Source organism: Hydra vulgaris, chromosome 12 (genome assembly GCF_038396675.1).
Source record: "Hydra vulgaris chromosome 12, alternate assembly HydraT2T_AEP".
In the NCBI taxonomy this organism is placed as follows: domain Eukaryota; kingdom Metazoa; phylum Cnidaria; class Hydrozoa; order Anthoathecata; family Hydridae; genus Hydra; species Hydra vulgaris.
Genome location: NC_088931.1, coordinates 52,401,478 through 52,425,839, shown reverse-complemented (window position 1 = coordinate 52,425,839; position 24,362 = coordinate 52,401,478). Strand labels below are relative to the sequence as shown.

The window sequence follows — 24,362 nt, the reverse complement described above, 5'->3', positions numbered from 1 at the left end:
ATTTTATTTTTGGAAATTTTGTGTTAGAAAGAGCATCAAGATTTATGTCACCAGTTATATATAATGTCTTATTTTCTTTATTTATTTTCATAATCGTATTTTTGATAAAAGTTTCGAAATTTTTTATTTTTCCACTCGGTGGACGATAAACACATCCAACTAAAATGTTTCGGTATTTTTTATTAATAATTTCAATGAAAAAGCTTTCATAATTATCATTTGAAAAGCATAGTATATTTTTTATCTTGAAAGCATACTTTTCTAAGACACAAATTCCTAATCCTCCTTCTTTTTTCCCATTTCCTCTTGATTGACTTATTAGTTTATAAAATGGTAATATATAATTAGAATTTAATTCAAGAGAACTTTCTGTACCATGCCAAGTCTCTGAAATAGATATGATGTCGAACGTGTAGTTTAAAATATTTAAAAATTCTTTAAGTTTATCAAAATTTTGCAGCATGTTTCTAATGTTTATGTGTAATACAGAAAATGAGCCATCATCTGCTATTACTTTAAATTCAAAAGGATCAATATACGGTGTGTTAACTAAGTTCATTTGAGTTTCTTGAAAAATATTTATATTTTCTTCTGATAGGTTATTTATAAAGTTGTCCTCAAAAAAGTCTAAATTTAAATTGTGAAAATCTAATTTCTGTGGAAAAAGCGCTGCCATTTTTTAAAGATGTATAACTTAAAAATATTTAATATAATTAAAAACTAAAATACTCAAAACGCTTACTCATTTACGCATGTCAGAATAACATCTGTGTTGCGGGTGTTTTCTCGAAAATCGTGAACATTAAGTTTGTTGTAAACAACTTTTGCAAAATAGCCATTTTGACGATGTATCTTCGCCTGATCAAAAAGTTCCTTTCGAATTTTTCGCGTGGTAAAACTAAAATCTTCGTTTAGAAAGATATTAGTTCCTTTTAATTTTGTTGCTCTTTCCAAAACTGTTTTTTTGTCCTCGTAATCCCGGAGCTTCAAGACAATTGTTCGCTCTCGTTTATCATTAGCTACTCCCACTCGATGAGCCCGATCAATTATAATATCTTTTTCAATACCAAGATTATCTTTAAATAGTTGCTTTACCTTTTTTTTTGTGATTTCCCAATTCTTTTCTTCGCTATTTTCAACGACTTCGTCAATTCTTAAATTGTTTCTTCTGTTACGGTCTTCAATATCAACGCTTTTTAATTTTAACTCAATATTGTCAGAAGATATTTTACCCTGCATTTTTCGTACATTTGATAAATCGTCGTGAACTTTATTAATTTTTTCCTCAACTGCTCTAGCTTTATCGTTGAATACATCGCCAACAAAATTTAATCCAGATTTCATTTCGTCGAGTTCTCGCCGAACTTCTTTAAAACTTGATTGAAAGTTATCAAACCTCTCATTTATGTTCGATAATGCTTCATGAAAAAAAGACAAAATTGTTTCTTTTTGAATATTTAGTAGCTCTCTCATCATAGCAATTGAAACTAACTCTTCTGATTTAGACATATCAATTTTTATTTAACGAATTAAAAAAATTCCAAAAAATTATTTAACTGTAAGAAAACGCGTCTGTTCACCACGATGTTCGCCACGCCAAAAAAAAGATTTGCATTCAAAGCACAAGGATATTGCCATCGAACTTGGAATTTTTGAAAGAGTTCAAAATAAAAATTATGATAACGTTGAAAAAGTTTTTGTTTCACGTAGAACGGTTAAGTATGACTTTGATATTAACAATACAGTAGGAGATTTTATAAAGTCAGTTCTAATGAGAAATTTGCCAATGACCATTGTTCATGATATGGGGAAGAATGAAATAATTACAATAGCTTTTCAAGCTTTTGGTGTGACACGGAATCGTCAGAAAGCAAAAGAATTTATTTTAAAGCTGCTAATCAAATTTATGAAATTATTGGAAAAGACATAGAAAATGTATATCCATCATTAATGTTTGATTCAGCGTCTCGTCTCAAAACGAATGTTTTTTCTGGAAGTATTCGGTTTACAAAAGACGGAAAATTGTATGATTGAACTTTGGGAATGCTCACTCAGCACGGACGACAATTTAGGACGGTTTTATCCGACCAGCTGATCACTATGCTTGCAAAAGTAGGGAAAGGATAAGACAATATTTACTCAACTTGTTCAGATCAAGGTAAGAACATGATCAAAGCTTCTAATAGATCGAAGAAATGAATCAATTGATTATTTGTAATGAATTTGTCGAAGAAGCACAAAAGTTTGATTTTGATTTGCTTGATTGAGTCAATCTCGAAGAAGAAGTTGTTGTTGAAAATTTCGAAAATACAGATAGCGAAAACGAAAGACAATCGCAAACTTTAGAACATGGGAGAAATTTAAATGTGTTAGAAAACAATGTTGGCACAATCTGCACCAAGATGTTTTGTGGAGCGCACGTTTGCCAATTAGCTGCTAGAGACGTTACTGAGCCGTTTAAAGCCACTCTTTCTGAAATAAGAAAATTTATAAAAAATACACGAGCGCCTTAATATGATGCAATTTTTGCTAATCTTAGAAGACCACGCAAAGATATTGCTCCGAGTTGGGGTAGTACGTATATTATGGTATCAGACATGTTTGAAAAACTTGCTATGTATAAAAAGATTGGAACAAATTGATATAACCGCGATCTAAGATTTAATGATGAAATCTGGAAATTTATTGAAGAATATACAAAAGTATTTGAACCAATTTTTTTTTGCAATGAAGGCTTTTCAAAGATCAAACTAAACCACGTCGGACTACTTTTGAGGATGAATGAGAATGGTAATGAATTTGGAAAAAATTCACGATGGAAAAAACAATTTCAAATCTAAACTTCTCGAAGCTTTAAATATACGTTGGGAAAATTTTTTTAAGTGCGATGCTTTCATTGCTGCACTCTTATTGGATCCACGTTTCGCATGGAGTACTGCTGGTCATGAAGTCTTCAACAAGTTATTGAGAAGTCGTGGAAGTAAATCACCTACTTAAAATTCACTATTTTATAAACTCACAAGTAGAATTTAATGAAATTGTTCGACATGATGAAAATGTACCAGATATAGGTGAAGACCGTTTGACTCAACTTTCAGGTATTTCGATATTATTTGATAATTAATACTTAATCAAAATTTGATATAATGATTTTAAATTTTTTTTTATTAAATAGTTTAAATAAAAGAAATTTTTTTTTTAGCCCTCAAAAGTTTTCATTGTAAATCAATAAAAATTCAATACTACTTTCTACTTTTATATTAATAACTCTCATCATCAATAGAAAATTAATAATGTCAAGAGTTAGGGTCATATATTCATCTATTTTCTTTTCAAAAATCAAACTAAAAATAAGTATAACATTTTATTGATTTACAAGTAAGTTTAGTTTTCAAAGCTTTTGTATATCTTATTAATTTGATTGAATTTAATCAGATTAATTAGATAAAATTTGTTGCTTGATAAATAACTAATCTATCTTCTTTAAGGAGGAGGTCAACTTCAAACCATACATATTAAGCCAGATACAAGAATTTATCAGGAAATAACAAATATTGTGTATAGTGAACCACGTATTGGAGTAAATGAAAATTTTAATATTCTTGAATATTGGTATTTAAAACGTGATGATTATAATTCGAAGGAACTCTGTAAGATTTCTCTAGTTGTTTTTGGTGCTGCATTTTCTCAGGTTAAAGTTGAACAAGATTTTAGTAGTTTTGCAATGGTCTACACTCATTTGAGAACTCGACTTTCGGATGAAACATTAAACGCGATATTAGTCGTGAGACAAAATTTGGATTTGCTGGACAAAGTAAAATTCTTTTAACAACGTTAACCTTTATTAAAAAAATGAATGTACGTAACGCTATTTAATTTAAAATGTAAAACAAACAATTACTTTTTCTAAATAATAAAACAAATCTTGTCTCTAATTAATGGAAGTTAATTTCAAAACCAGTGAAATTAACTTTTTTAATGTTAATCAAATATTACATAAAATTATAAATAATGGCTCCACAAAATTTATATAAAAAGAAATTATTAAATTTAATTTAATATTTTCTCTTTATATAAATTTTCAAAAAAAATCTCATAAAATTTTTTTTTAAATTAAAAAAAATTTTATAGGAGATTTTCTACCTGGAAGTGAAAGTTTAAATATGACATTCTTATTGTATATAAAAGTAGTATATAAAAAGGAAGAAAAAGAAAAAAAAATAACACGGGAGTAAATCATACTAATGTAATAGCCAGCCCAATGGGCACGGTACGTTTTTATGAGGTTTAAACCTAATAAAAACGTCCAAAAAACGTTTAAAAAACGTACTATGCCCACTGGAAGAGGTAATGCCGTAGCGGCCGAAATAAATTTATTTTTGCGCACTCGTTCCAAGAGACCTCTTAAAATCATCTTAAAATACTTTGTTTAAATATTATAACTGTTGTGCATATTTTATTTATTAATAACATTAATAATAATACTTATTATTTGTATTATAAATATATAAATTATCATTATGAATAATAATTATTAATACGTTATCGATACGTGTTTTTTAGATTTATCTTTTTTAAAAAACAAAAAATAAAATTAGATTTTGCGTCTTAACTTTAACATTACTGTTTTTCATATAATTAATGTTTTATTAAAAATTTATTTGTTTTTATTTTTCATGTTTCTTAGGATACATACAATTTAAATATTTTAAAACTTTATAAATTCAATTTTCAATTCTGCCTTTTTAAACATTTCAACGTTTTAAATTTTTAAACGTTTTAAAAGTATGGAGTCAATTTATGAATTTTATTAGAGTCAATTTATAAATTTTTTGTTGCTGTTGTTGTTGTTGTAATTTGGCAAAACTATTAGCGTAATACAGCGTGGTCGCAAATTTTTAATAAACATTCGCAGATATTTTTTTAATAACATTCACAATATCCAATTATTAAAAATAAGTATTTAACGTTATGGTAAATGATAAAATAGATAAAAATTTTAGCATGTCGACTTATTCTAAAAAACTTTTACCAAAATCAGTCAATTAATAGTCAATTATTATATATTTTTTATTTTGTCAAAAAGATTTATTCGCCAATATTCGCATAGAAGTTAAATTTCCAACTTATAACTTTTGTTCTGTATACTTAAAATACTAATTTATTCTACTAGATTTAATAGTTTAAAAAAAAAAAAAAAATTTAAATACTTAAAACTTTTGCAAAGAATCATATAAAATGAAACTTGATGTCAAGTATTTAACATTTGTTTCTAGTTAATATTTAATTGCTTTAAAGCAAATGAGCAATTATTTTTAATTACATACGCCGGCAGGAGACAAATATTTCCGCCTCCAATTTGACGGCCGCAGCCAGTTAGGAGGCAGAAGCCATTGGAGGCAGCCTCCAAATGGCTTTGCCTCCAAAATTTCTTCTGGAGGCGGCCACTATTAGCTTCCGCCTTTTTATTGGCGTCAGCCTCTAAAACATTTTGTCTCCAAAAAAGAACTCTGGCTGCGGCCGCCAATAGAGAGGCTGAAGAAAGAACGTTTTGCCGCTAAAAATTCATCGGGAGGCACCAGCTTTCTGCTGCGGAAGAAAAGCGGAGGCAAGAAGATTTACGCCGTTTATCAACAGTGATTTACACAAAGATTTTTTTCACATCTTGTTTTATCTACCTATATACGTCAGTCTATGGATGTTCATTCCCTGCATGTTCTACCTATTTCGTCAGTCGATGCATGTAAACTACTTGAGCGTTCTGGTTTGTTAGATCACATCAAATTTATTTGTGCTTTATTAAATTTTTGACACTATTCAAGGGCGATTCTAGAAATAAAATAGGCGTGTTCGTGTGAGGGGGGGGGGGAGGGAACACATCCCTAGGGTTTCAATTTCATGTTGCAAATAATTCGCCAAACAATCGAAACTTTGTTTTTGAGTTGATTTTAACAACGACGGGGTTCTTCATAAATTACATTATATATTTATGGAGTTTTTTTAACCCTTTTCACTCTTGTTGTAAAGTGTCACAAGTCTATATACCTCCTTCCCTTCCCCCCCCACCTTCTTCAGCGCAACGTAATTTATAAACAGCTATTAGGCCTTTTTTTTTATGGGTATTTTTATATTTTGATATATTTTACTAAATAAAGATTCATATTTTAAAAAAAAAATAATAGCTATCAAAGACTTTGAATATGGAAAATCTTTTGAAGTTTGATTATTACTATTGAAGCAATATATTCAGACAAGCATACCATTTAGGTTTTTTTTAGATCTGAACTGATATATTAAATAGTTGAGACCTAAAAAAGCTAGTAATAATGAAATAAAATAACCATTTGAAAGTATAGACTTTGTTCTAATTTCAAGTTTGAAAATGCGTTTATCACGATTTGGTCAATAATTCTTTAACATTTGTCAAATTTTGAAGTTTAATATATAGAAAACAAACAAATATTTTTTGAAAAGTACTTCACTCAAATGTCTTTAAATAAATGTCAAATCAGTTCACCACACATGTAATTTTGGTATTGGTGAGGCGTAAGTATTTTTATCCACAACTCAATTAATTACAATTTACGTAACGAATGAAATAGATTGTAAGTCATTATGCAATGAATTAACAAATATAAACACAAAAACATAGTTATAAATGCAAAATATAGACCAGCATCGGGTAATTTAAAAAAATTTGAAACTCGTCCTAAATCTTTCACAACATATATCAATAAAACGCGAAGTCATGTCTTTTTAGTTAGAGATTTAAACATTGACCTAAATAAACATGCTTCAAATAATAATGTTAAAAATTTTATTTACTTTTCTTCAAAATAACTTAATCTTTCTTTACTTGAAGTACTTGAATTTTTACATGAACATTGTTATTAAAATTTTAACTTAACCAACCACGAACTGTTATATATTTTACTTTTTTTTATTTTTAAATAAATAGATTGTAAAGTAAACGTAAATATTACGGTTCTTGCGAACGTGTGCTCTTTTATTTGTAACTCTTCCTCTTTACTTAAATATTCTTAAGATGAATATTGATCTTAAAATTTTTCTTAAACTAACTATTATTTATTTTAATTTTATATTTTTCAATAAATAATTTGTAAAGCACGGATATAGAGTAGCGTAGGCAGGATTTTTTGATGGTTGAGATATCACACTTTCAGGTATTGTGCAAACCTAAGTATGTTCATACTTAAGTCAAGTGTGAATGATGTGCAAAAAATCGCAGTGATTTGAGAGATTCTGAGAAAATTAAAAACATACTTATTAGAAATTAACTCTTTAAATTCTAATAAGTATGTTTTTAATTTTAAGTACTATACAAGATAAAGATTTATAAAAAGTAAAAAATAAGTTATGGAACACTAGGAGGTTTCAGGTGAAAATGAAAATCAAAAATGAAAAAAAGTCAAATCTATGTATTTTTAAAGCGTGATATTTACACCGGCCGAAATGTTTACATCAATTTTATAATCAATGATTATGAAGGTATTGTAAACATTTAAAAATAATTATTAATCATTTTTAGTTTTTAACTAGCCAATAAATAATAATCATCAATAATATCCTTTGAAAGTGTTTGTTTTATTTTCAAGTATAAAAATGCTTTCGAAAATCCAATATCTATAAAACCAATTGATACTTTTTAAAAATTTTTTGTAATAAAACTTCTCGCGTAAATATTAACAACATATTAAAAAAGCAAGAACTTTAGCGGAAGTCACTATTAAAAATTTGTATTTTTGCCTGATTCTTACAGAAAATCGCTCTTAAATGCTTTGATGGTTATACCAACTATACTTAAATTGAAAACATAATAAAATTGTATATTATTGTTTAAATTATTGGTTAAAGCAGTTTCTAAAAAAAATTTAGATATAAATTAATAAAATGTTACTATTTGAAGCATTTCCGAAGATTATCATTAAAGCTAAAAAAAAAATAGGAAAAGATTTTGCATTTTTTAGTCCTATAATAGTTATACAGAAAGGTAAACTTTGATCCACATGCCAATTTTTACAAACTGACATTTTAAATTAATAAGTTAAGATCAATAGCTACGGGCTATCTCACTTAAATCAGTTGCACAGCGCCAGCTAATTTAGGTTTGTCTGGCTACTCATTTAGGTGTATGTCAATAAAGGATCGCCCATAAATTGCGCAACGCTAAATATATTTAATAAACAAAACCGATATTTATGAACCGCTAAATTTCTATAAATTTAGCGGTCCATAAATTTAGCGTTGCATAATCCCTAAGATAATTTATTCGAAAAGGATGTAGAATGTATGTTATATTTTGCTACTTTATTTAGGCGTATGCCAATAAGATGGATTTGCAAACAAGCTGTTAAGGCGTTTCCCTTTACTAAAAATTAATTATAACATTATCAGTTTCAAAAGTTATATTTACCAAAGTTACAAGACACAAGTAATTTGTCAATATATTGACAAACTACTTGTGTCTTGAAACATTATTGAATATTTCGTATTGTAAAGTTTATAAAAAGACTGAGAAATCTTATATGTTTAAAAACTTGTTTTTTAGTCCTTCGAATGTTAAATAATGGCTTTGTAAAGAATAAATATCGGTTAAGCACTTATCATAATAAAGTAGTTTTGCTTAAGCTTAACAGTGGTTTGATCATTTTTGTTTAAAGCTTTGAAACTAACAACTAGATTTCATAAATATAAAGTAAATAGATCAGCAAAGCATGTGGCCCAATTAACTGTATTTGAGTATTTTTTATTGTGTTTAACAGTAAAAAAAGTGATGGTTAAACTAAGAGACGTGTTAATATTTAATAAATTGTCCACAAAAATAAAAATAAAACTGAACATACTTTTTTTCATCGCCTTATTGAAAAATGAGATATTTCTTTAAAACTTTTTTATTAAACCAAACCTGTCTGAAAAGCGCACACTTTTCTTTTATTCGTAGCTTTCTTAATTATGCAATCGTTGCTTGGTACAAATGTAATTAAATAAGTAAAACTTTAGTTATAAGTATTCACTTATGACTCTATTTTTGGTCATATTAAATTTTTACCTCACAAAAATCGGTGAGTTGAACGTTTTAGATTTATGTAATAGAAAAGTACCAATAGAAACTCTAACAGCAATGTTACTTATGTTTTATAATTAAATCTTTTCAAATATGAATGCTTCTATTCGCTTGCATGTGATATAGTATTATATTTTGGGTGTGTTATAAGTTGCTAATATTTTGATACAGCGTAAAAAGGGTTTTGTAATTTTATGAAGATGCATAATTTTTCTTATTTATTTATTTAAAAGGCGTAGCGATAAGACAGAATTCCTACTGAACAAGTATAATTAATGATATGAAAAAAAAAAAAACTATTTGATAGAATATACAAATTAGACACAAACTTAGCGCAAATGATTGATTGGAGGAGTTACATAATAAGAGCAGATATGAAATTACCTATATTAGAAAGTAAAAAAAAATATTCTTTATTTCGAGTAGCTAGAGCAACTAATAATTTAAACGGTTTAAATTATTACTAATTTTAATTGACTGACTTATTAGTAAAAATCGTACTTTTTCAATGTATTTTTTTAAAAAAATTAGGTGAATGATTAGGAGAAAATTAGGCGGAAAATGACACCCGATCTTTTAACTTTTCATCAGCCGAGAACCAAGAGGCACTATGTCCACATTTTATGTTGTTTTCTGTTTATTATCAATAAATATTCAACTATGAATGAAGTAAGTGTCCAATAAATCTAGTCTCAAAAATGATACAACTTTTAAAAATATTTAAAGAATTAGCCGGACATTCTGGGAAACACAAAAAATGGATAAACGGCCTCTTGGTTCTCGGCTGACGTTTAATCAATTTTAAAAATAATTTTCTTTTCCCGGGGTGCGGGGGAGGGGGGCACGTCTACCCCCACTTTTTTTCTTAAGAACATTTTTTTTAAATTTTTTTTTTTAAATTCTAGATATAGAAGACTTTTTTTAAGAATTGACGATTGTACCCAGTTTCGCCCCCCCCCCCTCTCCTACTTCGAAACACGTGTCGTTGGCTCTGCTACAAAATCCAAACTTAATAAACAGCAGCAATGAAACTGTGAAACATAAACAAAGATATTGTATTCTGAGACACGCTTCATTTAACGATTTCCAACGCTCCGTTGAAAATTAATTGTTAATAAAAATATCGAATAAATATCCGTTTATTTTTAGCAAAAGATTTAGAATGTATCGTATGTATTTAAAATGTTTAGACACTGACTGAGTTAAATCTTACCGGTTTTATGCAAATAATCCGATTAGTGTTTATTGGTTTTCCCCCAACTATTTTTAAAGCAAGTATTTGTTTACATTTATTATTTACAAACTTTTTTTTGACTTCAAGCTTTTTTCTATCAATTGCTTAGATCTTTTGTTTATATGTTGTGTATTAAATTTAACTTTGACATTTTAAAAATTAATGTGAACAAGTTTTGTTTTTATATATTATAAATTTGTACAAGCGTGCGTGCGTGTGCGCGTGTATGCGTGTGTTTACAGATTTAATTTTTGTTGTTTTTGTTGCTTATTATTGTTTATGTTGTTTCGTTTTATTTTGTTGTTATTTTTGCTTTTAATATTCTTACCTTATATTTTTGTGATAGTGAAGTAAATTTTAAATTGTTTCTTTCTAAGAGAATTTTAAAAATGATAAATGAAACAAGTGAAAACTTGAAAAATACATCAGCACTAGTAAAGTTTGATCCAGTTGGAAAATTGCTCGAAGAACAAGCTTTAACATTTTTTCTTGTACTTCTTTTACTATGTAAGTAGTTTTAATTAGTGTATTAAGGATTTAATATTGTTGGGGCCCTGGCCCAAAACTTGGTATGGGTCCCTTTGCGTTTCAGGATTTGATTAATGACACCAGTCTTTTAGCGACAAAATCAAATTAATTAATTGTATAGGAAATAGCGTCTATGCAGTAGCATACACTTTCTTTAGGAATATTTAAGTGTTGATTTGTCAGATTTAGTGTCACTTAGTGATTTAGTGTACTTAAAATAATGTCACTTTTATTGGGGTGCATCTTTAAGACAAAATTACCCAAAATAAAGTCCAAATTGTATAGGGGTTTAGCAAGAAAATGTAGATTAATGCAAATATAAATATTTGGCTGCTAAGTCCACTGCTAGTTTTTACTGTTTTTGACACTGTACAAACAATATAAACTCAGCTGTTGACTTCCTGGTCATTTATTGTGATGTAACTCTTACAATAAGAAATGAAGTAATAAAGATATTTGCAACAGTGGCTCATTAACTCACATCCAACAGTTCAGTAGAAACCCAAATTAAGAGCGTGCCACATTAAGGGCATGCAGCATATTCAAAATTTAGTGCTCTAAAAATGTTGATCTAAACATTTTTTGAGGCCCAGACAACCTTGGGTGCACCACTTATCTGCATATTTCTTATTATTTACAATTTATAAAGTTATAATGTTGTATTTAAAGAAGTCAATCCAGTTTATTTCTGTTTATTTGTTAAGTCATGTTATTTTTTGCTGTTTTGGCCTGGTCATTGATTGTTCAGCTGTTAACCTTTTCCTTTGAACTGACTTTTTACTGTCCTTGGGCACTGTGAGTTTTCCATCAGTTAATATTATCGCCTTGTTGAGTATCCTTGCAGAATAACTTTTTGACTGCTTCCTGCTTTTCTTCAGTCAACGTCTGACCTTTGTTGTAGAGAAATAACATCTTGTTGATATTCTGGTGCCAGAGTGAATATTCCTGTGCCAGTAACAGCTCACTGCAGATAACCTACAAAATGTAGGTTATGAAGTAACCTACATTTTGTATAACCTACAAAATGTAGGTTATGAAGTAGTTAATATCATTATCCACTCAATCACACATTCCAGAATATGGTTAGCAGATTCTATATTATTTTTTGTCCAGTTATTCTAAACATTTCTGTTCAGATGAGGTCTTAACACATTTTCCTTTAGTATTGGGCAAGTTGTTGATTCAAATACTTTAGAAATTTGTCTCACAAACTTCCTAAGTATTTTTATTTCATAAAAATTTCTGTTTTTGCAGACGTTTTGGACAGTCTTGATTTGTTCTTTAAATACTATTGAATCATCTGACAGCACTACACCTTGACTTCCAAACAAACTGTTTATGGCCACTTGACATTTATTTCTCCAGACCAACTCTCTGTCAGATATGACTCCACATTTTGCTTTATGTGTTGAATGCATAAGACCTAAATGGATTCTAGAAAATCAAATTTTATGGCTGATATCATAGCATTTTTTTGATCAGTTCCACACAAAAAATTTTTAGTTTTGCATGACACTTCCTTGAATTTTTTCCGTAATTTTGTGAAGAAATGGACATATATACCATCAAATGCATCATCATGCAGAAACGATGGCCCAATAAAGATTGAAATCCATTGGAGATCTTTACTGACTACAATCTGCAATTGGAATACTGTAACAAATTGTTTTTGTTACAGTATTTCAATTGCATTGCCGTATTTAAATTGCAGCAATTGAACCTTTAAACTTGGAGAAGCATGTATCATTGTTACTAACAATGATACATGTTTCTCCAAGATTAAAGTTCAAAGTCAGCTTTCAATTGCTACATTGTTTTTTTCAAATAAAGGGTTACACTGGGAATTTTATTCTTTATCTGTTCTAAACTCTGAACAATGGGGTGATTATAAAGAGCATAACTGACTCAAACATTGCCTGCGATGTTTCTTTGGTTTCCTTTTGATCTTAATGCCTGGCTTTTCATTTTATCAGTATTTCTTGTTGTGCACCTGTTTGGAATTATTTGAAGCATCATTTTCTTTATAGTTCAGTAGTAGGTCCTGGTAGGTCTATCTAGGTTGTTGAGTTTTTGCTTGTGAGGCAATAGCATCCATGGTTGATCTGGGTATTCACACATAAGTAGATTGCGTATTGTTGCTGTTTCCATGTGGATATGATTGTGAGTATTTTCCAATGTGTTCAACAAGGCAAAAAAATTTAGAATTTAGGAATGTGTCTTTTTCTATTCAACTGATGCGCCAATTGAAATTATTGTTCGCTCTCAAACACGTATAGTGTCAATGAAGCTCTATGACTTCATATGACAATAACTGTGGCTCTAAATCGATGTAAGTTAACTTTTTGTTACTTTTAATAGCTTTAGAATATTTTTCTTTTCTTTTTTGACATTTTTTAAAGTAACCTGAAGATAGACAAATGTAAAAAGAAAATGGAGTTTGCAGCTTTGAAAGCCATTTGCACATCTGTGGATGTTTTTTTCATTCTTAACAAGAAAAAAAACATTTTATCTTGGACTTTGCAGATTGGTTTTTGACAAATGTTTTGACCAATATATTGATATCCTCAGCAGGATATCAATATATTGAAATATTGAAAAAAATATTGAAATAAATCTCACTTGCTGGCAGATGCTTGGGAAGATAGACAATATGGTTGTATACTTTTGTTTCTTCACTGGCACATGTCCATAGTACTGCAATTTCAGGATCCAATATTTTTCTAATTTAACAACACTGGATACATTGGTGTTTGGGTATTAGTGTCTGTGATTGTTTGGGCTTAATTTTTAAATGATAAATCATATTTATTAGAAATCAATATGAGGGAAATAATGACCAGGAAATATAATTTTTATTTTTTTAAATCATATTTACCTAATGTGTAAGTTGTTTTTTCTTTATTTTGAAAGCATTCAAAATAAAGAAAAAACAACTTACACACAGCTTGATTGATTGTACTACAATGTTGTAAAAAAAACTTATAGTTAACAAGCAGTTAAGCTCGTTAACTGTAAATCTTATAAAGGGTATTTATTGTTAAAGTAATCAAAAATGCTGGCTAATTTAATTTAATTGTTGAGTTTTATCATACCCTCTTAACCAAAAATTCTTTTATCAATTCCTAATAATACATACAGTATACATAATCTTTAATAATTAAAATATATATGACTAGCTGAGATCGGACTTGTAAAAATATGGGTCTTTGTAAGTCTATTCATAACCAAACTTTTTTATGCTTTTTCCTTATATATCCTAGATTTCCGGATCCGTAAAATACAGGTCTTTAATAAACCTACCATTTCTACACATATCAATTCCACACCGATTATTTCTATACCTATTCCTTATTTACTTCAATATTTTTTAGTAAAATAAATTTGTTCTGAAAAAAAACTTCAAGAGCAAAATAATTTACATGCGCACCTTTACCACTTATAAGAAACTTATAAATAGGTTTGTTTTTCTGCTAAATACATTTCATTGATAGCTCAGTGGTTAAGTGCACTGTCATCTGTTTTGTTTTGGGGGGTTTAAGAACTCCTCTTAGCATAATAAATATTGAAATTTTGTCAATCTAGCTTATATATTTATAGCAAAAAAATAATAATTTAGCAAAAATGATTTCTAAAATTTAAAATAAAATTTAAAAGTTTTCTCATTTTAGATATATATTATGCGCAATTATTCCACATAATGCCTGCAAACTCAACATATGTTAAAGACATTTACACTTACAGACGCTTGTACATAATGCTATACAAATGGAACTAAGAAGATCTTAAACCACTAAAACATAGTCATAAAAAAAAAGTTCATTCTTATGATTATGATTAAAAACTAAAAAATAATGTTAAATGCTAATCTAAAAGTTGAGCGAAAAAAATTTTGCACATTGACGTTTGTGGCAAAATATATAAAACTGGCACAGATATATCATTTCACGAATAAAAGATTGTATTTATTACAATAATAGTAAATAAATAGTTTTTGTCTTTATTAGAATACATCCCATAAAAATATATTCCATATATCTTTAATAGAAGGAGTTTTTTTTTTTAAATTTAAATCTTATATATATATATATATATATATATATATATATATATATATATATATATATACATGTATATATATATATATATATATATATACATATATATATATATATATATATATAGATCTATAGTTTGTTGGCTGTGGGAAGAGCGGAAGGAAAAAAGTGATTCTTACGCCAACATATACGTCACTTTTAATTACTTTTAACTTTCGTCCAACATTTCCGTGTTGGACGAAAGTAAAAACCATTAATTTAATTACAAATTAATCGTTTTTAAAAAAAACCACAAAAACGCTAATTTAATTGACCAGAATGTTTTTAAAAACATTCTGAATGTTTTTAAAACATTTTGAATGTTTTTAACAATATAAACAATGTTTTTATTTTTTTTTTTTTTAATAAAATGTTTTTATTTTTATTTTTTTAATAAAATGTTTTTATTTTAATTTTTTTTACTGTAAATCATGCGCGGAGTGTTGCTACATCGACTATCTTATAGCCTGACTCGCAAGGGAGTGCTGCTACATCGACTGACAAATAGCCTGACTCGCAAGGGAGTGCTGCTACATCGACTGACAAATAGCCTGACTCGCAAGGGAGTGCTGCTACATCGACTGACAAATAGCCTGACCCGCAAGGGAGTGCTGCTACATCGACTGAGGGTTTGGTTGGGGCAGGCAATCTATCATTATTAAAAAAAAAAAATTCCGGTCTTGCATTTTAATTTTTATTTATTGTAAACAAAATATTGAAAAAAATTTCTCTCAAAAACTAATGGTTCTATATATATATATATATATATATATATATATATATATATATATATATATATATATATATATGTATATATATATTTATATATGTATGTATATATATGTATATATATATATATATATATATATATATATATATATATATATATATATATATATATATATATATATATATATATATATATATATATATATATATATATATATATATATATATATATATATATATATATATATATAGAACCCTTAGATGTTGTCCGAAAGTTTTTTCCATATTTTGTTGACAAAAAGTAAAAATTAAAATGCAAGACCGGAATTTTTTTTTTTTAATAATGATAGACTGCCTGCCCCAACCAAACCCTCAGTCGATGTAGCAGCACTCCCTTGCGAGTCAGGCTATAAGATAGTCGATGTAGCAACACTCCGCGCATGATTTACAGTAAAAAAAATAAAAATAAAAACATTTTATTAAAAAAAATAAAAATAACATTTTATTAAAAAAAATAAAAATAAAAACATTGTTTATATTGTTAAAAATATTCAGAATGTTTTAAAAACATTCAGAATGTTTTTAAAAACATTCTGGTCAATTAAATTTGCGTTTTTGTGGTTTTTTTATATAACAATTAATTTGTAATTAAATTAATGGTTTTGACTTTCGTCCAACACGAAAATGTCAAAAGTAATTAAAAGTGACGTATGTGTTGGCGTAAAAATCACTTTTTTCCTTCCGCTCTTCCCAAAGCCAACAAACTATAGATCTATATATATGTGTATGTATATATATGTATATATATATATATATATATATATATATATATATATATATATATATATATATATATATATATATATATATATATATATACACTTTTTATGTAAAATATTATTACATTTTTTTTTAGTGATATCTGTGATAGCCATTACCTTTTTGCTTAACAAAAAACTTCATTTCATACCAGAAGCACTTGTGGTTATGGTATTTGGTAAAAACACATTTATAATGCTTTAAATGGTTTTCATCAACTGTTAGGGTTGCCACCTGTAAGGATTTCGTGTATTTGAATATAATTTCTAATTTAAAGATAAGGTTAAATTTTTTATTTAAAATGGTAAGTTAAATCAGGAAAGTGGCAACCCTGTCAATTATTTGAATATAGTTGCATGCAATAAATTGTAAGATAGACTAAAGTATAAAACTTTGAATATATGATATTATTAGGTGTAGTTATTGCCGTTATTATAAATTTTGTCCTGGCAAATGTTGGTGTTGATGTCACAAAATGGAAGGTAAATTTTTAAATCTATGTTATATCTGTTTAATTTCTCATAGAAGTAAATAAAATTTAATTTTTTTTATTAAAAAATCAAACTTTTTATATATATAAAAAAATATTATAAAATCTTATAATTATAATATATTATAATTATATTATAATTATAAAATATTATAAAATCATCATCATTAAATATATTAAAAATATAAAACTTTTTATAGATGCAAATTACAGCTGTTGCCTCTCAGAGTGATAGAATGTTTTATTATACATGCCTCCCCCAACCAAACCCTCAGTTGATGTAGCAGCACTCCCTTGCGGGTCAGGCTAAAAGATAGTAGATGTAGTAGCACTCCCTTGCGGGTCAGGCTATTTGTCAGTCGATGTAGCAGCACTCCCTTACGAGTCAGGCTATAAGATAGTTGATGTAGCAACACTCCGCGCATGATTTACAGTAAAAAAAATATGGTAGTTAGACAAGTCAGATCGCTCTCCAGATTTTTTGAAAATGGGGATAACAGATGCTGCTTTCCAGCAGGCTGGAAAACAAGACTCTGATAAGCAATTGTTAAATAGTTTTGAAAGTATAAACGTAACAAAGGGCTTCAAATGTGGCCTTGGCAATGCACACCAAAAAGTACAAACAGGAACACCATCCATGCGCAACATGGGACTGTTACTACTTTGATATTTTTCAGCCATTGATGGAATCAGCCTCTCTGAGAGCTACCATAGAGTTTGGGAAACCTGACTACCATAAAACTGAGTTTTAGAGCTGTACCCTCATTAGGAAATAATAGAATAAGTAGCTTAGTCATAAAGACAGAGACACAAGCAAAACCCATGCATTAAGTCAAGAAGATCCAATATCCTAAACTGGAAAGAAGATTCAACATCCTAAACTGGAAACAATGTATTAAAAATACATCTGCACCAGCCTTATAGATGAAGAAGGGGTGCGAGGCTGGTCAACAGATAAAATCTGTTTACCCCTTAAAGTATTTATATATTTATTTTTTATTAATGTATTTTTATACATCTACCAAAAGAAGAATACATAAACAATAAAAAAAAATGATAATATAAATATTTTTAATTAAACATTAAAAAAGATTTAAAAATTATTCTAAATTATCCTAATACAGTTAGTACCTTGTCAAAACAATGCGATGATAGGTCAGTTTATGTATTAAATTATTTAAACTTGTAGCGTTATTTTTAAAAGTACCACAGACTTGACATGTTATCATAATTTCAAAAAAGATCAAGCATGTTTATGCCGCAATATTTATTGAACCAGTGGAGTAACCAGCCATTGTGAAAATGTTAACCTGTGAAGCTTTAGATTGAATAAAATGTTAACCTGTGAAGCTTCAGATTGAATAAAATGTTAACCTGTGAAGCTTTAGATTTAAAAAAATGAAAATAAAAGATATAATCTCAAGACTTAAAATTCAATACTTTTTCTACTTTTCACTTTCTGCAAAGTGTTTTAAATTTCAGAATTTTATTAGGTTTATAAAAATAATAAAAAATGACAATACAAGATTTAACTTTTTTTTTTGCCTATACTTTTTTCTTTAGGGAAAGAGTTTTAAATTTGCCTTAAAAAAATAAATTACTTTTTATTGTTTTCTAGTTTTTGTTTATTGAAGCCGTTCTTTTTAATTGAAAAAAAATTAATTTCAGTTTGAAAATTGCTATTTTGATTTTTGTAGGTGTAATTCTTTATTATATTTAGAACATGGAGTCATTTCATCCAGATGTATTCTTCTTAGTACTCTTACCTCCGATGATATTTGAATCAGGTTACACTCTGCAAAAGGTAAATATATATTGTATTTTTAGATATAAAACTAGAAAGTTAGAAATTTAAGAGGAATTATAGTTTTGAAAATTGAAAAAAAGCTGAAATCCAAGGTTAAAAAATAAAAAATAAAATTTATATATATATATATTTGTGGTAATGTTGATTTGACTCTAAAAGAAAAATTTGTTAAATATCTGAAAGTTTTAAATACCTGAAAGTTTAAAGTACCCAAAAAATAAAAAAACCTAAATGTTTTTAAAAAAACTTAGTAAGGTCACATGCCTTATTGGTATACTGGCAGAGAAATTTTTACTGTCAAAAATGTTTAGTGAAATTTTTTAGAGGTAAAATTTGATTAAAGGAAAGTTAGGTAACATAATTAACATAAATTATGTAATAATCTCTATTTATATTTTATATTTTATTTGATCAGAGTTTGATTAATTGAATTCATACTTCAATTAGAAATTATGCTACTGATTGTCAATTTCCAATTCTTTTATGGCTGATTGTGATTTTTTTGTGTAGCTGTTTATCATGTGTGTTATTCTCGATTAGTTTAAAATTCTGTGTTGATGGAAAAAATTTATTTGTATCAACAACATAACAAATGTTAGCTATGTAAAACAGCATTTTTTGTTAATGGGTAAAGTCAAATATATGCTAAAAATGTTTGTGTAAACAAAAAAATATTGCAGAAATTATTATTTTCCATTTATTTATAAATTAAAATCTGCAGCTAACCAAATCATTGCTATTGTCATTCCAAAGGGACGAATTAAATCAATGTACAAATGTTTATCGAGATATAATTTTTTCACCAACCAAGTTTGTAATAATTAGAATTTGTTACCAAATGAAATCATAAAAGCAAAATCGTTGAATGTTTTCAAAACACGAGTAATTAAATATTTTTGATAATTTGTGTTGTAAATTGTTTGGACTGTCTATAACATGATGCTTGCATCGTGTTCCACAATTCATTTTATTTTTAAATAATTTATTATATTTTAAAAAATTTGTAATTGTTACAGCAATAAATATTATTATAACCAGAAGAAAACTCTTGATTAAAAAATAGTCAAAAAATTAATAAAATAAAAAATCATAATAAAAAACAAAAAAAATGACTGAAAATTTTTTTTTTTGTTAAGTAACCAACTACAAAATTTTACAATAAAAAAAAAACTAAATCAATGCTAGATGGTAGCATTTTTAATTTCTGAGTTTTAAAGTTACCATCAAAAAAGTTTAGAGTTTTTTTGATGGTAACTAAAATTACCATCAGAAAAAAAAATCTTAAATTAGTTTTAAATTAATTTAGTCTTAAGTTAAAAGAAAAAGATAAGAAAATATAAATAATATATAGTTTAGAAAATAAATTTCTGAACTAGAAGCAGAAAAATGTAGTAAATAAATTGTTTCAATTTATGGTTTAAATGAATCATTAAAAATTCATAAAGAAGAAAAAGATAAAAAAGACAAGATGTTTATACTCAACTTTTTATTAATAGAAATGATCAATTTTAAAACAAGTATAATTTTAATTAGTGAAATACGGCGGTCAGAGAAATCAGCTGTTATATTACCAGGTTTTAATTTGTTCCATATCAAACACATTAAAAGGAGAGGTGTATGTATTTATTTATACTAATAAAAAAGTTGTATAAAAAAGCATGTCAAAATTAACCATCATCTGAAAACATATTTCTGAACTGAAAATAATAAATTAAAACAACTGTTTTTTGATCTTGAAAAACAAAAGCAAATAGTTAACCATCTTTAGATATAATTGGATGTTTCTATCAAAAAAGCAAAATCTCTGATCATGGTAGTGTATCCCTTATTGAATCTTTTAGGGGTGTTAATTAATTATATTTAATCAATAAATGTACAGGCATCATGTTATGTGGTGATTTTAACTATAGATGGATAAATTTAACTAAAGAATATTGCGAATCTAAAAATATAACCAATAAACAAGCAAGTTTATTCATCAAATATTTAGAAAGTTGTTTTCTGTATCAAAACATTTTAAAACTAGTTTTTCAAATGAATTCAGGAAATGGTAATTGGATACCATTAAGGAATCATTGAAAAAACAATGGAGTTTTCAATGTCAACCATTATGTTCCTCTGGGCAGCACAGAACATGGCCATCACTTAATTATAATTAATGGTTTCAAAAAGATGTAAATAACCATGCAATTTGTAAACTTTGCTCTTATGAGAAATATGGAATGGTATTTTACAAAGACATCGAAAATAAATTCCTCATTTCCTCATTCAATTCCAAAGTTTGATTTTTAATTTTTAATTAAAAGTGTTTAATCAAATAAAATAAATTTAACAATTTAATTAAATTACATCTTCTTTTATTTAATACATTAGATTTTATTTTACTGTAATTTTTAAATTTTTATTTTTTGTTTCATATTTTGTATATTTATATTGTTCTCATTTAATAAATTTAACATTTTAGGGTGATTTTTTCAGTAATATTGGAGCAATATTAACCTATGCGCTTCTTGGTACAACTGTGTCAACAATAATAGTTGGTTTTTCAATGTATGGACTTGGTCAGGTACATTGAAAATGTATATATAATTTATATATGTATATATATATATATATATATGTATATATATATATATATATATATATATATATATATATATATATATATATATATATATATATATACATATATATATATATATATATATATATATATATATATATATATATATATATATATATATATACATACATACATTATGTTAGTGTATTTTACAAATAGAGTGCTCAATGTTCTTAAAGAACAGAGCAATAATAAATTAGTAAAAAACACTTATCTAACTTATTTCTTCAACTTTAAATTTCACCATTGCTGGATCATCAGGAAGAGTTCCTGATGATCCAGCAATGGTGAAACTTAAAGTTGAAGAAAAAAGTTAGATAAGTGTTTTTTACTAATTTATATATATATATGTTAGGGCTGTAGCTGGATTTCTGAGTTTTGGTCAGTTATTTATTACATCTTTTTTGCTTTTATTTATACAAATCAATGTTCTTTGTAATTCTATATTCTATGTACTCCATGTTTGTAAAGGTATCTGTATTTACATTTCTTTACAATTCCTTTTCCCCTTTGAAGTTATCGATTCCATTCATTGCGAAAATTAAAATTGGTAACTTCAGAGCAAAAAAAAATTCGAAATTCGAAAAAATTAGTCGTTGAAATATTTCTGAAAGATTTAAATTTATAAAAATACATACTTAATTAAAAATTAGATTATTTAAAGTATTCAATTAATAAAACTACCTTATTAACATAATATAATATTTTCTTTGATAATTTAAATAAAATTTATTTATTATAAACAATCTTTAGAAGTAATTTATTACTTTATTTTCGCTTATTAATCAAATCATTCACGCTTATTCAAAATATCAAATTTTTTAAGTTTTTTATTTCAAACATAATTAAGAATATAATATAAATAATTTTCTAATGTTTAGCTATATTTATGTTGAGATATTACATTCAACTACTTTGCAAAAATTGTATAGTCATTCATAAGATTTGTTTTAACTTTTTTTAACTAGATGGCAGGCAAAGGAAAAAATGATAAAAGCGGTCCAGTTTGGGAATTCTTCAAATTAAAGGATAGCGACAGCTCAAAATGCCAGTGCTTACTGTGTCCCAGCATCTTGGGATATCAACAAATATGGGATATCAACAACTACTCATCAATTAGAATTCATCGTGCCATTGCTAAGATGATTATAACTGATATGGAACCGATTCAGGTTGTTCAGAAGACAGGCTTTGTTGAACTGATGAGAGTTTTAGAGAGGCGGTACACTGTTCCATCACAGAAATATTTTTCAGAGCGAATAATTCCTGAAATAAACGATGAAGTGTGTGCTCAACTATTGGTAATACTAGATCCAGCAACTTCTCCATTTCTGTCATTTACCACTGATACATAGACATCAGGCAATACTGTGCAATCATTCATGGTTTTAACTGCCCACTGGCTAACAGAGCACTTTGAAAACATGAGCTTTGTGTTGGATTGTAAGCCATTCATTGGACATCATACTGCCCCTGCACTGATGACTGCCTTTTAGCAGATGCTTGACAAATGGAACATTGACGTTGGACGCTGTCATGTCATACTTCGCGATAATGCGGCAAACGTATCGAAATGTTTCTGTGATGCTAACATAAATAGCCTTGGGTGCTTTGCACATACTATTCAGTTATGTGTACATGATGGCTTGCTCAACCAGCAGGCAGTATCAGATATAATAAGTATTACTAAGAAATTAGTTAGTCATTTTAGGCATTCTTCGTCTGCAACTGGTCGGTTCAAGGAGCTGCAGGCTGAACTTTGTTTACCAGACCACCAGCTGATACAAGAGGTGAGTACAAGGTGGAATTCAACATTTTACATGCTGCGCCGACTGTGTTAACAGCGTCGTGCATTAACTGTCTACTGTTCAGAAGTTGATGGAACTTATTGCCCAACTGCATATCAATGATCTGTGGCGGAGAATGTAGTTTGTGTGCTGGCTCCGTTTGAAGAGGCTACTCGTAAAGTTAGCTATGAAACAGCACATATATCACTGGTTATCCCTATTGTAACAGCTCTGCGGAACCTGTTGAAAAATGAAGGCAATGATGCAGGTGTAAAGACTATGAAGTCAACACTACTTAAGTCATTGGATGAGCGTTTTAAAAGCATTGAGGAGAAACCTCTTTATATAGTGGCGACGTTGGTTGATCCACGATTTAAAATAAATTCTTTTCATCACAGGCAACACTGACAGCTGCAAAGGCAGCGGTTCTTCTTGCATTCAATAAAGTTACAGTGCAGAGGGTATCGATGCAAGATGAAAGTCAATCTGAGCATGCTAAGCAGCAGATAAACAAAATTGAAGAAGTTCAAGCAAAAAAAATCCGGCTGGATAATTCTTCAACATCATCATCGTTACTCTGGCAATGTATTGATGAAGTTGTTCAATCTACGTCAGCACCTGAACAACAATTCCAAACAAGCATTGAAATTCAGCTAAGCCAGTATCTGGCAGAACCAGAAATAAATAGACTCGCTGATCCACTACAGTGGTGGAGTAAAAATATGCAGAGATTGCCAGCTCTGGCGACAGTAGCTCGCATTTATTTGGATGCATCGCCGACAAGTGTACCATCAGAACGTTTGTTCAGTGTTGCTGGGGAGGTCCTCAATGATCACCGCAGCTCACTCCTTCCACATAATGCAGCTCGTCTAATATTTCTTAAGTACAATTCGAAACTGATCAAAGACTAAATACTATTTAGTCTTATGCGTATAGATTAATTTAATAAATAGAAAAAAATTGTTTATCAATTATTTTGTTCTGTTATATTGTTCTGTTACATAGTTTTATTTATATTGTTTGAAAATTTTTCCTTCTTTTTTAATAAAAAAAAAAAAGTTTAACAGAAAAAAGTTGTCACTTGGTATTGAAAATGGTCAACATTGTTTACCATTTCAAACATTGTTTGATTTACAGGATTTCGGCTCCTGTAATTTGCTTTCGAA

At 27.9% G+C, this 24,362-nt stretch overlaps 1 protein-coding gene across 2 annotated transcripts in view; it reads left to right on the top strand.

Moving 5' to 3' along the window:
* Positions 1-10,669: 10,669 nt before the first annotated feature.
* Positions 10,670-24,362, top strand: part of LOC100210855 (sodium/hydrogen exchanger 8) — a 45,513-nt gene continuing 31,820 nt past the window's right edge. The window contains exons 1-5 of one of the 2 annotated variants that reach the window (XM_065813657.1): positions 10,670-10,826; positions 16,587-16,667; positions 16,904-16,971; positions 18,700-18,783; positions 21,251-21,352. In XM_065813657.1, coding sequence (XP_065669729.1) covers positions 10,709-10,826; positions 16,587-16,667; positions 16,904-16,971; positions 18,700-18,783; positions 21,251-21,352 — 453 coding nt within the window. In that variant the 5' untranslated portion in view covers positions 10,670-10,708. Of the gene's footprint in view, positions 10,827-16,586; positions 16,726-16,903; positions 16,972-18,699; positions 18,784-21,250; positions 21,353-24,362 lie in introns of those variants that run through there. The other variant, XM_065813658.1, reaches the window with a different exon arrangement.